This window comes from Kogia breviceps, chromosome 5 (genome assembly GCF_026419965.1).
Source record: "Kogia breviceps isolate mKogBre1 chromosome 5, mKogBre1 haplotype 1, whole genome shotgun sequence".
In the NCBI taxonomy this organism is placed as follows: domain Eukaryota; kingdom Metazoa; phylum Chordata; class Mammalia; order Artiodactyla; family Physeteridae; genus Kogia; species Kogia breviceps.
The window spans coordinates 77,978,985-77,993,134 of record NC_081314.1 but is presented as its reverse complement, the minus strand read 5'-3'; the positions used below and the strand labels follow the sequence as shown (position 1 = coordinate 77,993,134).

Below are 14,150 nucleotides of genomic sequence, written 5' to 3'. Positions count from 1 at the left end.
ATTCTCAATCCCTGCGCCACCAGGGAAGCCCATAGTTTAGTTAGTTTTTGATTGACGGACAGTTGTGTTGCTTTTAGTTGTTTCCCTCTATAAACAATGGTGCAGTGGAATTACTTCTTTATACTTCTGTGGTTGTTTTTGTAAGTTAAATTCCTAGTAGTAGAAATGATGGTGGAAGGATAATCACACTTAAAATGTTAAGAGAATTGTTAAATTGCCCTCTAAAAAGTTAAACCCGTATGCATTTGCTAAAGTTTGCTAGTCTCATAGATCACAGGAGAGTTCTTTGTTTTAATTTGCCTTTTAAAATTTAAAGTTTGAACATCTTTTTCTGTCTTTGCCATTTTTTGTCTGTATATAATTTTACTTTGCCTTTTTCTCAATTGGATTGTTTATATTTTGTTTATTTAATATATGAGGAGCTCCTATGTACCATTGTTGGCTCTAAGAATGTGGCAACAAACAGGATACACTGATTCTTACCCTCATGGTCCTTAGCATCATTATAGTTTTTTTTTTATGAGAATCACTATAAAGTTATAATGTAAATACATTTTTAAATGTAAAAAGGCATAAAATTTCCTTTATAGACAACTTCTCATTTATCTGCCATGTAATGTGAAATGTGCCTATAATAAGTATGATTCTTATGAGAGAATAGAGCGAGATCAAATTCACCATTAAGAAAAACATGCATAGGAGGCTATGAATTTTACTGAGGACAAAGGGCATTACTTTAAATACTTTTAAATTCCCGAGTTCCTGATAGGGTTCTCAGAACAGAGTTTCTTGGTTAATGAATAGTAAATTGATTTATTGGTTTAATTAGCAACTATGGAGCTTCCTGACAACAATATAAAATTAGTGGATAGGGGCTTCCCTGGTGGCGCAGCGGTTGAGAGTCTGCCTGCCGATGCAGGGGACACAGGTTCGTGCCCCGGTCTGGGAAGATCCCACATGCCGCGGAGCGGCTGGGCTCGTGAACCATGGATGCTGGGCCTGCGCGTCCGGAGCCTGTGCTCCGCAACGGGAGAGGCCACAACGGTGAGAGGCCCGCGTAACGCAAAAAAAAAAAAAAAAAAAAAAAAAAAAATTAGTGGATAATTCATCAGAATCTGGCTTCTAGATTTTCATTTTAGTTACTACTTTGAAACAACATAATTTAGTACCAAAGGTTTAAACAAACCCAGTATAATTGCTAGACTGTGAAATCAGCATTATTTATATCTCATCAGCTATACAAAACATCATTTTTTCTTTTGAAAACGGTAGTAGAAATCCCAAAGAATAAGGGAGAAACTACTAATTAAAGGTCATGTTTATTAATCTAGCACCATAATTCCATTCTCAGGACCTCCCAAGTGGCTGGAAGGAGGAAGGGAAGAAGTGAGGATGTTGGAAAAGTAAGGGTTATTCTTAACTTGTGGCCCTATTTGTGCTGTAAGGCAATGCAGGGTCTAGCAAAGAAGAAAATTGCTGAGGCTGGAGATGAAAACAAAAACTTTTGGTTCAGTTGGTAAAGGAGGCCCTCAAGAACAGTAGAATCAGTTTATCCAGGAGGCAGTGCTAGAGTCAGCCTCATGAACTAGGGGGTTTCTTCTTGGCATCCACATCCTTTTTAATTTCTTCAAGTATGTCATAATTCTGAGCCAGATACATTCCCACCACATTGCCAAGAGTAAATCCAAGCAGGAACTGGAGCATAGTGTCGGCAAGGAGGGCTCGAAGGGCGACTGCAGCTCCTTGGGCCATCTGAGCCTGCCTCCCCCGGCCTAGTTTTAAAGATGTTTAATTAAATTTTGGTAAAAGCCCTCAGTACCCCGACTTTGTGAATGACATTTTTGCTTAACAGAAAATTTCAGTTCTTACATAGTAAAATTTATTTGTCTTTACCTTATGGCTTCAAATTTTTACATAGTGCTTTAAAGTCTTGTCAAAATCTACCCCATGAAGTCATTTGGTATGAACACTTCTGGAAGATAATATGGCAGTATCAGTCTTTGACCCATTCCCCTTCTTGCAATTTAGCCAAGATATAAAAGAGTATAAATATATTGGTACAGGGGCATTACTTGGTAGTAAAACACTGAGGACAACCAAAGCAAGTGTTTTTATGGATCTATAAATTACAGCATATCCAGGCAGTATACTATGAAGCTGTTAAAGAATAAATTTGATCTATATCTTGATACTGACCACTGTCTATACAAAGTGAAAAAAGCAAGTTGCAAAACAGAAGGAGGCCGTTTTGTTAAAAGATACATGTGCACATAATGAGTACATGTATATATTTGTGCACATGCATTTGTATAGGACCTAACTGGACAGATATATCAAATTGTTATAAATGGCTTTTTCTGGGGAGTTAGGAGAGTTACTTCTTGGTGGTTTAAACAATTCTGAACTTTGCTTTTTCAACCATTAAGTATGTATAAAAAATTTTTCCCCACAAAATGACAAAGTACAGAGTCCTAGAAAATCTTTTTTAAAAAATTTCTGTTGTTTATACTGTCCTAGAATGAAAACAAATTTCCCTACTATGAGGTTAGCAGAACCACGATTCATAAATCTGAAAAAGTTAGCATTTACCCACAAATACCAATTAACTTACATATATATATGTAGCACTTCCAAAAAAGTTGATAAATTGACTATGTCATATAGTAAAACTAGCATAACGTGAAGACAGGAATTTTTTACAGAATTCACATTTAGTGATCTGTAATGTAGTTATTTTAATAGGCTAAAAGAGAAAAATCATGGTATCTCAGCAAGTACTGAAAGCCTGATAATGAAGCTTAGCTTCCTTTGTGTTTAAATCTCTTTGAAAACTAGGAATAAGAAAACTTCCTTCACTTAGTAAAGAATATCTGTCAGAAACCAATAGTAGGTTTAAGAGGATGAAGTAAGCCCATGGAATCTCTTCTTCCTCCTACCAAACCCATAGAAATTATGAAAAATACATTTAAAACATATGTATCTCTATACTCAAAAACAAGGAGAGTTTTGGTAGATCAAAAACTGAGAAACTAACAAGGCAGAAAGTAGAGGGAAGATCCAGAGGGGAGCCCTAGTGACAGAAGGAAGATTAGTGCAGGAAAATGGTGCAGCACTGAGGGTGTACCATTTCTGGAGATGGTGGCGGTAGAGAGGAAAGGGGAGACCCATGGTAAAAGACTGAGTAGTTGGAAAATCTCCACAAAAGCATCTCTCCCTGCCTGTGCCATATATTAGCAAGGAGGATATCTGCTATCAAGCTGAAATTTTTCCCCCCACCCCAATTTTTTAAAAAATAAATTTATTTATGCTTTATTTTATTTTTGGCTGCATTGGGTCTTTGTTGCTGCGTGTGGGCTTTCTCTAGTTGTGGTGAGCTGGGGCTAACTCTTCGATGCGGTGCGCGGGCTTCTCACTGTGGTGGCTTCTCATTGCGGAGCACGGGCTCTAGGCACGCGGGCTTCAGTAGTTGTGGCTCGCGGGCTCAGTAGTTGTGGCGCACGGGCTTAGTCGCTCTGTGGCATGTGGGATCTTCCCGGACCAGGGCTCGAACCCGTGTCCCCTGCATTGGCAGGCAGACTTCCAACCACTGTGCCACCAAGGAAGTCCACCCCAATTTTATTGAGATATAATTGACATATAGCACTGAAATTCTAAGAATAGGAGATTGGTGTGGAGAGGCGGGACATTCCCCTCTCCTGCGCCATTACTTATAACGCCTGGCAAGAATGAAGAACAACCCTTTCCAGAAGAACAGTTTTGGGGGTTCTTAGCATCCCCACATTGAAAATAGTTGAAGGCAGAGCAAAAGCTACTGCCCATCACAGCCTTCCCTCCACCTGCAAGTTATTCAAGTAGAGATGAGCCTGTAATCTGTCACCAAACATCTGGGGAAAGCGAACACAATGGAAGAGACAAATTGAACTAAACTCGAGTAATCAGGATTAATAGAGCAATCAGAATAGGAATCAGTATAGGACGGTCAGCATGGTGTATGCTCCCTTAATTGACTTTGTAGTGTTAGTCAATATTCTCTGGTGTCCTGAATGCTGGCTCTTCTCTAATATAACTGCACATTATGGTCATTTTGTATTTATATATTAAGAGCCCATTGTACTTATCAAAATTTACTTTTGTGTTTCATATTTTTATCAAATATTGCATAAACTGATGCAGTATTCAGAAAGTTACTCCCTTCAAAACCAAGTTGAATGCTTTTCAACAACAGTAGTGTTATGTTTGTACAAGACAACTTTAAAAAATTTCAGGGAGGGTAGGAAAGTCTAGAATTCTGTACTCAGATTAACTGTTTTGGAAGGAAAAGAAATAGATTGCTGTATCACAATATGTTCCAGGTGGATTGAAAAGTTAACTAATTAGAAACAAATACAGATAAACTTGTACACAAATATTCATAGCATCATTATTCATAGTAGCCAAAAAGTGGAAAAATCCTAAATGTCCATCAACTGATGAATAGATGAATAAAATTTTGGTATATCTATACAATGAAATATTATTCTGCCATAAAAAGGAATGAAGTACTGATATATTTCAGTTTGGGTGAACCTTGAAAACATGCTAAGTGAAAGAAATCAGACACAAAAGGCTACATACCATTTGATTCTATCGATTTGAAATGTTCAGAGTAGGCAAATACATAGAGATAAAAAGTAGATTAATGGTTGCCAGAGGCTGGGGAGGGGGGGAATAAGGAGTGATTGCTAATACATACAAAGTTTTTTTGTGGAGTGATGCAGATGTTCTGGAATTAGGTAATGGTAGTGGTTGTACAACTCTGAATATATAAAAACCCACTGAATTGTGGACGTTTAAGAGGATGAATTTTGTGGTATGTGAATCATAGCTTAAGCTATTAAAAAAAACCCCACGAGACCATTTTTATGATCTCATGTTGATAAGACATTTTAAAGCATGATAGGAAACTCAGAAGCAATAAAAATATACCAATTTGACTCCATAAACATTAAAATCTCATAAATATAGATAACCAAATTCATAAGTGAAAATCTGCAAGTTTTAGTGTCCTTTGACCCAGAAATTTGAAAATTTTTTTGGTTTTTAATTTTTGGCTTGCAGGATCGTAGTTCCCTGACCAGAGATCGAACTCTTGCCCTCGGCAGTGAAAGCACGGAATCCTAACCACTGGACTGCCAGGGAGTTCCCTCAGAAATTTGAATTTTAGCAAGTGTGTTCTAAGGAAACACTAGAACAAGGATATATTGAGGGTTTTAATTGTAACATTATTTAGAGAGCTAAAAAGTACAACTTAAATGGTCATCAGCAGGGAATTGGTTAAAATATGGCAGATCAATTTAATGGACCACTAGATTGTTTTGAATTGACTTAGGAAAAAAAAAATCCATGTATTGAATATAAAAAAGCTTCCAGAAGAGTGATTATAGTTTGCTACTTACATGTTTAAGACATGCATGTTCATTAGGGCATAAAAGTTCTAAAGGAATTATGGGGTGGCTGCCACTTTATTTTAAAATGTTTATGGTCATGTATTGATACTAGAATAAATACTTAAAGCTTGTTCCCATTTCAAGTTTATAAAAATATTCAGCCCTATTTTCTAGACTATTAATGTGTTATTTTTACATGTAGGTGTTTGGAAAAAAACTAAAGATGGATTCCTACATTCTTTACAAAATGAATTTCAACTGTGAACAAAAGATTTACTTGGTAGTTCTAATACTATTTATTGATTAATTCATCTTTTCCCCATGATTATGAGATGCTGCCTGCCATTCAGATTCCTATCTGGTTGGTTTCTCTGTTTCTGTGATAGCACTATTCTGCTTCAATCACTGTTATTTGGTTTTATAATTTGATGGGATTAGGCCTTCCTTCTCCTCTCTTAACCCTATTCACCTCTCCTCCTTAATCTTTTTCAAAAACTTCTAAGAATTTCTCACATTTTTGTCCCAAGATGAATTTGGATTTGTTTTTTCAATTAAACCAATGAACAAACAGTGGCTTTTGATTGGTATTGCATTACATTAATAGACTAATTTAGGGAAATTGCATTCATTTTAATATGGAGTTTTCCTGTCTAAAAACCAAAGAATTACTCCATTTATTGACCTGTGTCCCTTACTAGAATTTGGTAGTGCTTTTCACTTGTTTAATTAGTTTAATAAACTTAAGCACATTCCTTAAGTTTATTCTTAGATATTTTGTGCCTTTCTTATTTTTGATGGGACCTTTCTGACAATGTGTATTGTATCTTGTTGGAGAACCAAGTGGTTGCATTTCATATGTGCACAACACAATGAACCCCTTCCCACTTTCAGGGTGGGATGTGATCCAAGTGACCTATATCAGTTGTTGCAAGAAAAAGCTGTCTAACACAGTTGGTTAAATATGATGAGTAATTTAACTTCTAAAAAACACCTCAGTTTTTGTTTTTCACATTATTACCTTTTGTACTTACAGGGTGGAATATAATTTGAACTCTAATTTTTCATTGTTTTGTTTTTTCCTAATATTTTATCCTTTGTTTCTTGGTCATACTAAAATTTTAGTACTTTTGGAATAAAAGAAATTGTATATTCCAAATGCATTTTCCTTTTTGGTTCATTGGTTTGGTGAAAACAAGTGGGTAAATCGTGAATTTAACTCTCATTTTATTTTTTTATTTTTATTTTTTGGCTCAGCCCTGCAGCAAGTGGGATCTTAGTTCCCCAACCGGGGATCGAACCACTGTCCCCTGCAGTGGAAGTGCGGAATCCTAACCATTGGACCTCCAGGGAATTCCGTAACTCTCAGTTTAAGAAGTCTGTTTTGGGGGTTACTCTTGGCCCATGGGTATTAGAAGGGAAAGATAAAATGAAGAACTAAGTTGTTTTGTAGAGAAGAGATAATAGATATTTCCTGCATTGGAGGTGGCACAGCATAGACGTTAACGGCTCGGTTTCTGTTGTCACATAACCTACAGTCAGAACCCGATTTCTGCTGTATGTTAGTTAACGGTCCTTGGGGAAGTTATTTAACCTCCTTAAGCCGCCTGTCTCCATTTTTAAAGTAGGGATACTGTCTAACACATAGGATAGTTATAAGGATGAAACGAGGTATGCTAGTGCTTGGCTTATGAGTACTTTTTTTTTTTTTAATTATGTATTTATTTTTGGCTGCATTGGGTCTTCGTTGCTGTGCACGGGCTTTCTCTAGTTGCGGAGAGTGGGGGCTACTCTGTTGCAGTGCACAGTCTTCTCATTGCAGTGGCTTCTCGTTGTGGAGCAGGGGCTCTAGGCACGTGGGCTTCAGTATGAGTGCGTTTTAACTGTTGTTTACTTCTGGTCCTAGTGAGATAATGGTGTGCATCAGTGAGACATTGTCATTAGGGTTCTCCTTGAAGATCCAGGTAGGGCTTTTCTACTGCATTACCAATCCATGTTTATCATCGGAAAGTGAAAACAAAAATACAGATAAGAGGAAAAAAACATAACAACTTAAACATAACACTTAAAATCCCCCAAACACTGCCGTCCAGAAATAACATTGTTAACATAACAAGGACACCTCTTTTTACAAGTTTGGAATTGGGTCCATATTCGCTTGGTAGAAGAGATTGCTTTCTTATTTGAAGAGTCTCAATTAAGGTTGTTGGGCCTAAAGTTTAATTTTTTGTTATTAGGGGCAATATTTTTGTATAAAATTTGTTCCTTAAATTCAGTTTCTCAAATGTTGGGAATCCTTATCTTCTGTTTGGGTCCATTCTCCCATGTAGACACAAGACTATGCTTAGACAGCTGTAAGATATGATATAGTAAACACTAACGGCAAACACAGGCCGAATGTATTCCTAGTGTAGAAGCCCCAAGTCATCATCTCCTACTCTGACTAAACTGGAACATGGGACTCCCTTTCTGTCTTCTGTATGCCTAAAGCCTAGACCAGGAGCAGACATAAGCAAGCAACTCTTTCCTGCTTACTATACTCTTAAGCCTTTCAAGTTGGGAGCTACTCTGGTGGGAGACTAACAGGAGGAAAATAGGTTTTTCACACATTTGTCTGCACCTCCCCCATACAAAACACTCCATTTCCAGGACAGTTACTGTGTTGTGATCATTCCTGTCCATTTTATGTATATACTTAGCAGAGGCCATTCTTGAAGTTAGAAAGGGGGCTGGGTAAAATAAGTGACTAACAGTCCTCATTTTTTCCATCTTAACTCAGTGGACTTAACTGTCAGACCGATGGTTAGCCAGACTGTTGCTCTCCCCACTCAGCATCAGTGGATAGCCTAAGTCATATCTCCACTTCTGTGAGCCTCTAAGCCTTCCTTCAGCTTCTTTGTAGTTACTTAGAAATAATGGCCCGGTTTTCTTTCCTAGCATATTTTTAGGTATATTTCTTCAGTGGATCCTCTTGGAAACCATTAAAATGCATATACCTATTACTTAAGTTGACGTAAAGACTAGCCTGTATCCTGGCGAAGAAGTCATTCTTCAATTCTGTTTCCTCTTTTAAAACATGCCTCACCAGCTGTTATCCAGTTAAGCTCACTTCATAGGGTTAAGCTCACCTCATAGGGTTATGCAGTATCATGAGTATTAAAATAACTATCAAATTATATATTAAAAATGCCTTAGTATATGTTCCTTGTTATGAGATGTGAAATTTCACACCTTTATCAAATAATAAATACAATGACAGTGATCTCAACAATTCTAATTGTGATTTTTAAAAAGATAATTTCTTCAGTTACCAAATGTGATAGACACATTTAACTAGGTGATTAAACCCTTTCTTTAGGTTTTACCTTTGGGAGATAGGATTCTTCTCCAAGGTTAAGATAAGATAAATGTCAGTCTTTAGTTTCAGCTATCCATTTTCTAACTGCATCAGTAGCTTAAAAATCCAATGTGAAATGATGCCTTAGAGCATTTCTCTCTAGATTGGAATGGTGAGGGCTGATCCATTTAATTTTTTTTTTTTACAAAATATAACTTTTAAAAAATTTCTTTTTATAATGCATTTAGTAATGTAGGTTAAATGTATGTTAAGTGTTGTGTATAGGTTAAGTAATGGGACAGTGACTGCTGAAAATGGCTTTTCCATCTTAATTTTTCTTTCTTCCTTTATTTAAGGATTCCTAGATGAGGTTATGAAGAAGTATGGCAGTTTGGTCCCACTCAGTGAAAAAGATGTCCTTGGAAGATTAAAAGATGTCTTTAACGAAGACTTTTCTAATAGGTTTGTCAATGATGCTTAAGTTAAGCCATTGAAAAGAAAATTATTGGTTTATATGACTTTTGATTAAAAAAAGATACTTAGCAATAAACTGAGTTGAACTTTTTTTTTTTTTTTTTACTTTCAAAATATTTCTGTTTCAGAAAACCTTTTATCAATAGGGAGATAACAAACTATCGGGCCAGACATCAAAAATGCAACTTCCGCATCTTCTACAATAAGCACATGCTGGATATGGATGATCTGGCAACCCTGGATGGTCAGAATTGGCTGAATGACCAGGTTAGTATATTGTATATTCTCAGCATGGAAGATGCAGTGGATGTTGGACAATAAAATGTAATTAATAACCTCTAGGTTGGCCTCACAATTATCTTTTGGAATCAAGGATTCTTTATTCCTTACTGAAGTGACTCATTCACTAACCTAGTACAGTATTGGAAAGGTTTGATTACTGTTAGCAGTAGCAATATGTTATTCATTCTGAGTGGATGTTCTGAATTGCATAGGGTTATTAGTAAGCTGGTTTTATGTTGACTTTTTATAGGTCATTAATATGTACGGTGAGCTGATAATGGATGCAGTCCCAGACAAAGTAAGTGAAAACTTTCTCTTTAGGAGAAAGAGTCCTTGTGTATTTAAAGAAGAAGCTTTTTTTAACTTTATGTAATTATTTGATATTTCTTAGATTTTTTTTTTTTTTCGGTATGCGGGCCTCACTGTTGCGGCCTCTCGCGTTGCGGAGCACAGGCTGCGGACGCGCAGGCTCAGCGGCCATGGCTCACGGGCCCAGCCGCTCCACGGCACGTGGGATCTTCCCGGACCAGGGCATGAACACGTGTCCCCTGCATCGGCAGGCGGACTCTAAACCACTGCGCCACCAGGGAAGCCCTCTTAGATGTTTTGAAAGGAGATTTTTGTCTTGATATGTGCTAGGATTGTGCATAAGGTCTATAAAATCATTTCAGCATAAGAAAGTCATGATGCCAGTGTTTTCCTGCTTATTTATTTCAGAATGGGTGTGGTTTTTGATATCTTGAGGAGGCTTTTTTTTTTTCTTTAGTGGGGAGATGCACAAAAAGGACTATTTGCTTTGAGTTTTTAAATTTAACTTAAGAAAAAATGTAACTTAATGTATTACTCCCTTTAAAAATGTAGTAAAGTAGTATTCATCTTCACTTTTTCTTGGATTAATCTTTGATACTCAGTTTAAGTACAAACTAACCGCCCTTAAACTCTAAAATTCCCTCAAGAGCTTAGTTACTATTTTTTAAAATTTAATATATTAAATTTTCTTTCTGAGTACTCACATTGCCTGATGGGGAGGTTTTAATTTCAGTAAGCAAAACCTTTCTAAGTACTTTATAAACTTTTATAAATCTAATCATTTAAACAGGTAAATATAATGAATCTCAGATTCCAACACTTTATTAATAAAGACAAAATGTCATAACTTTCCACTTAAAATCAAAAATCTGTTATACATTTTAAATTGGTATCATGAAGCTAATCTGTCACATTCTCTATTTTGTCAAATTCTCTTAATCATCAGAAGTCTAAACATACACCTGTATGTTTAGATTTAAACACCAGATGATTTTTAACATAAAAGTATTAATTTCAAGGGTATAATTTCCCTTCATTACCACTACATTTAATTCTAAACCTTCATTGGATGAAAAGGACACTTAACCAAGGCCGTGGTTCTCAAAGTATAGTAGTACCCAAACCAGCAGCATCAGCATCACCTGGGAATTTACTAGGAATGCAGAGTTTTGGATCCAACCCATACCTACTAAATCAGAAACTGGAGGTGGGGCTCAGCAGTCTGTGTTTTAACAAGCCCTGCAGATTCTGAAGGACTCAAAGTTTGAGGATTACTGTCTAGATATAGCTACTACAAGCCTTTTTTATTGATAGCTTAAACTGTGTGATTCTCAAAACAAATGTGCATCAGAATCCTCAGAAACCAGATTGCTGAGCCCTACCCTCATAGTTTCTGCTTTAGTAGGACTGGAATGGGGCCTGAGAATTTCCCTTTTAACAAGTTTCCAGGTGATGCTGATACTGCTTATCTGATGACCACACCCTGAGAACCTCAGCACTAAGGGAACAGTTTTATCACCTCAAGTGAGTCAAAGTTACTGAGTGAACACTTTAAGACCATAGTATGTTTACTGTCTTAGGTGAGCTGATACTCATTTAAAAGCCAGAATTTTGAAAAAGCCAAGGATGCAGGACATGATGCTACATACGACTAGGGTAATTTTTTCAGTGCTAGAAATGATCATGCTAAAGCATGTTATGACTATAGGAGTCTCCAAGTCCACATCCTTCAGATGGTAGTTTTGTACTCCACATCCCTTGAGTTCAAAGTAATTGTTACCTGATTCTTTCATAGCCTCTTTCAACTTTATCACCTGATTTGACGAGATTTATCAGGTTGCTTCTTTACTTGATTGGATTCAGGTAATTTATTTACTGCCCTATTCCAGTTCTGACTATAGACCAACCACATCTGTAAGGTCATCCTAATGAAAATTTGAAACGGTCTTCTTTGAACTGGTTAATGTATGTTTTGGTCATTATTTTTAAGAAGAAATTTTTCCTCATTTTTTGGTCCATCTTAACTTTCAGGGATTTTAAAATTTCCATTTTCTTGTTAAGTTAAGTCTTTGCACAGCTTAATATAATCTGAGTGCTTATATTTGATGTCTTTCTAGGTTCACTTCTTCAACAGCTTTTTTCATAGACAGCTGGTAACCAAAGGATATAATGGAGTAAAAAGATGGACTAAAAAGGTATTCTCTTTATTTCTTTTTTTAAAATTTCTTTTTTATTCTAAATTTGAAATGCAGATGATAAGCCACTTTGAGTGGAAGGATAACTTAACTTTATTGCCAATTATGATGTTAATTAGAAACTGGCTTTTTAATGTAAGTTTTTATTGCTTTTTAATCTTTTTATTTTTTATCATCATTTGATTATGTTTAGTTTTTAATTTTATTTATTTTTATAGATCTTTATTGGAGTATAATTGCTTCACAATACTGTGTTAGTTTCTGTTGTACAACAAAGTGAATCAGCCATATGCATACGTATATCCCCATATCCCCTCCCTCTTGAGCCTCCCTCCTACCCTCCATATCCCACCCCCTAGGTCATCACAAAGGAATCTTTTTGCTTGAAAGACAAGACTCTAGTAAAATTCTTGAGTCTATCCAGTTGATTGGAATCTGCTATAACAGAAAACACTGGATTGGAAGTTCATGTTTCTGACATTGCTATTAGCTTGCTCTACAACTTAGACAAGACACTTAATTTGGGCTTCAGATTGCTTATTTATAAAACAAAATGATAAATTAGAGCAATCCCTAAGGTACTTTCCAACCTTAATTTCTCTCAGTATTCACTGACTGTCAGAAACATTATTTTAAAAGCCTATTTATATTCTATTTTTGGTATTTTGAAATTACCTACAAGTTCAAAATCCACAGTCATAGGTCTAAAGATACTGTAACTTTTCACTTTTCATACTGGATGAGTTAGAGAAATTAGGAGTAAGTCTTGTCTTACGTAGTTGTGGGTGGAAATAATTTTTTGCAACGTACAAACACCTGATTGAACATTGCTATATAGGTAATATGTTCAAGGCATCATCAGTAGTGGCAAGATAAATGTGGTTGAAGAGTGCACATCTGGGGAAATAGATGTAATGAACTCAGGATTCAGACCTGGGTTCAGATCCTTTTTTTTTTTTCACACACACACACTGTATTCTATTTTTACAAGAGATAAATAGACTGACACCAAGCATTGTAAATGGGTGACCACAACAAAAGCAACAATGATTGCAATTACCAAACACGAAACACACTCATACTATGTCATAATATTGACATTCAGTACAGTAATCCTCCACTGTAACAGCTCCTTTACTTTGCAGTGAAAATTAATTTGTATATTTTTTGCCCCTGAGTCCTTTGGGATTTTTTTTTAATTCAAATGAAGTCACAAAAATTATAATCATCCTCATCAGTTCACTCAGTCCTGTGTAATTATTTTTTTTTATCTTGATCTTTTGTTAGCAGTTTTATGAGTTCATCAGTTTTCCATTAGAGTTCTGAAAATTCTTATTCATTCAGTTCATCAGTATAGTCAGTTACCAGAAACCTGTACTTGTCAGTCTTTTCCATGAATTCCTTGAAGATGAAACCCTTTTATAGGAGCATATTTGCAAAAGCATCAGAGTATACCCAGAACTGTCTGTAAATGACAAAAGACTTAAAAATGACCACGGTTAAAGATTTGATGAAAGTTCATAATAATGCAATTGACAAGGAAATTTAGTTATTTCTGAGATATACATTTTAAAGTAATAACTAGAATTATGACTTACAACATTATACCAGAACATATAAGATTTTTTTGGTTCAGATCCTGGTTCAGCCACTTAACTGGTTGTAAGACCTTGGGCAAATTACTTAATTCCTTTAAGCTTCAGTTTCATCATCTATAAAATAGGAATATCAGTTTTATTTATCTTGTGAGGATTAAATGAGATAATGCATGTAAACCACTAAGCACATGATAGACACACATTAAGTGGTCATCATTTTTATATTATGATGGTAGAAGCATGGGAGAAGACTAGTGTAGCTGGAATGCAGAGCAAAGAAGAGAGTGGCATAAAGTGGATCTGATCCAGAGATCAGGGCCTTGAGGTCTGTGTTTTAAATTTTATCCTAAATGCGTAAGAATCTATTGAAGGGTTGTAGGTGACGACGTCCAATTTGTAGTCTGCTCTAGTGGCACTGAAGAAGATGGACAAGTGTGGGAGCAAAGTTAATGTGGGTAGAACAGGAGGCCACTGCAGATTGATGATACTTTAAATTAGAATGGTAGAGATGGAAGATGTACACAAATATGAG

General features: G+C 36.0%; 2 protein-coding genes across 8 annotated transcripts in view; one reads left to right on the top strand and one right to left on the bottom strand.

The window, feature by feature from the left end:
• Positions 1 to 14,150, top strand: part of SENP5 (SUMO specific peptidase 5) — a 41,861-nt gene that overhangs the window by 12,349 nt on the left and 15,362 nt on the right. For all 7 annotated transcript variants that reach the window (XR_010840724.1, XM_059064278.2, XM_067034300.1 and 4 more), the window contains exons 3-6: positions 9,117 to 9,222; positions 9,363 to 9,501; positions 9,767 to 9,814; positions 11,943 to 12,020. Coding sequence is in view for 6 of the 7 variants with exons in the window: in XM_059064278.2 (XP_058920261.1) it covers positions 9,117 to 9,222; positions 9,363 to 9,501; positions 9,767 to 9,814; positions 11,943 to 12,020 (371 nt within the window). In the remaining variant the exon portion in view is untranslated. The remainder of the gene's footprint in view (positions 1 to 9,116; positions 9,223 to 9,362; positions 9,502 to 9,766; positions 9,815 to 11,942; positions 12,021 to 14,150) is intronic.
• LOC131757086 (short transmembrane mitochondrial protein 1-like) lies at positions 1,534 to 1,712 on the bottom strand. The gene has a single exon (XM_067034304.1). The coding sequence runs from the start codon at positions 1,702 to 1,704 to the stop codon at positions 1,579 to 1,581; it is 126 nt and encodes a 41-aa protein (XP_066890405.1). The 5' UTR covers positions 1,705 to 1,712; the 3' UTR covers positions 1,534 to 1,578.

What these genes read in the sequence shown, in the direction of transcription:
- LOC131757086 (XM_067034304.1), bottom strand. Translation starts at nt 1,704, where the DNA reads ATGCTCCAGTTCCTGCTTGGATTTACTCTTGGCAATGTGGTGGGAATG.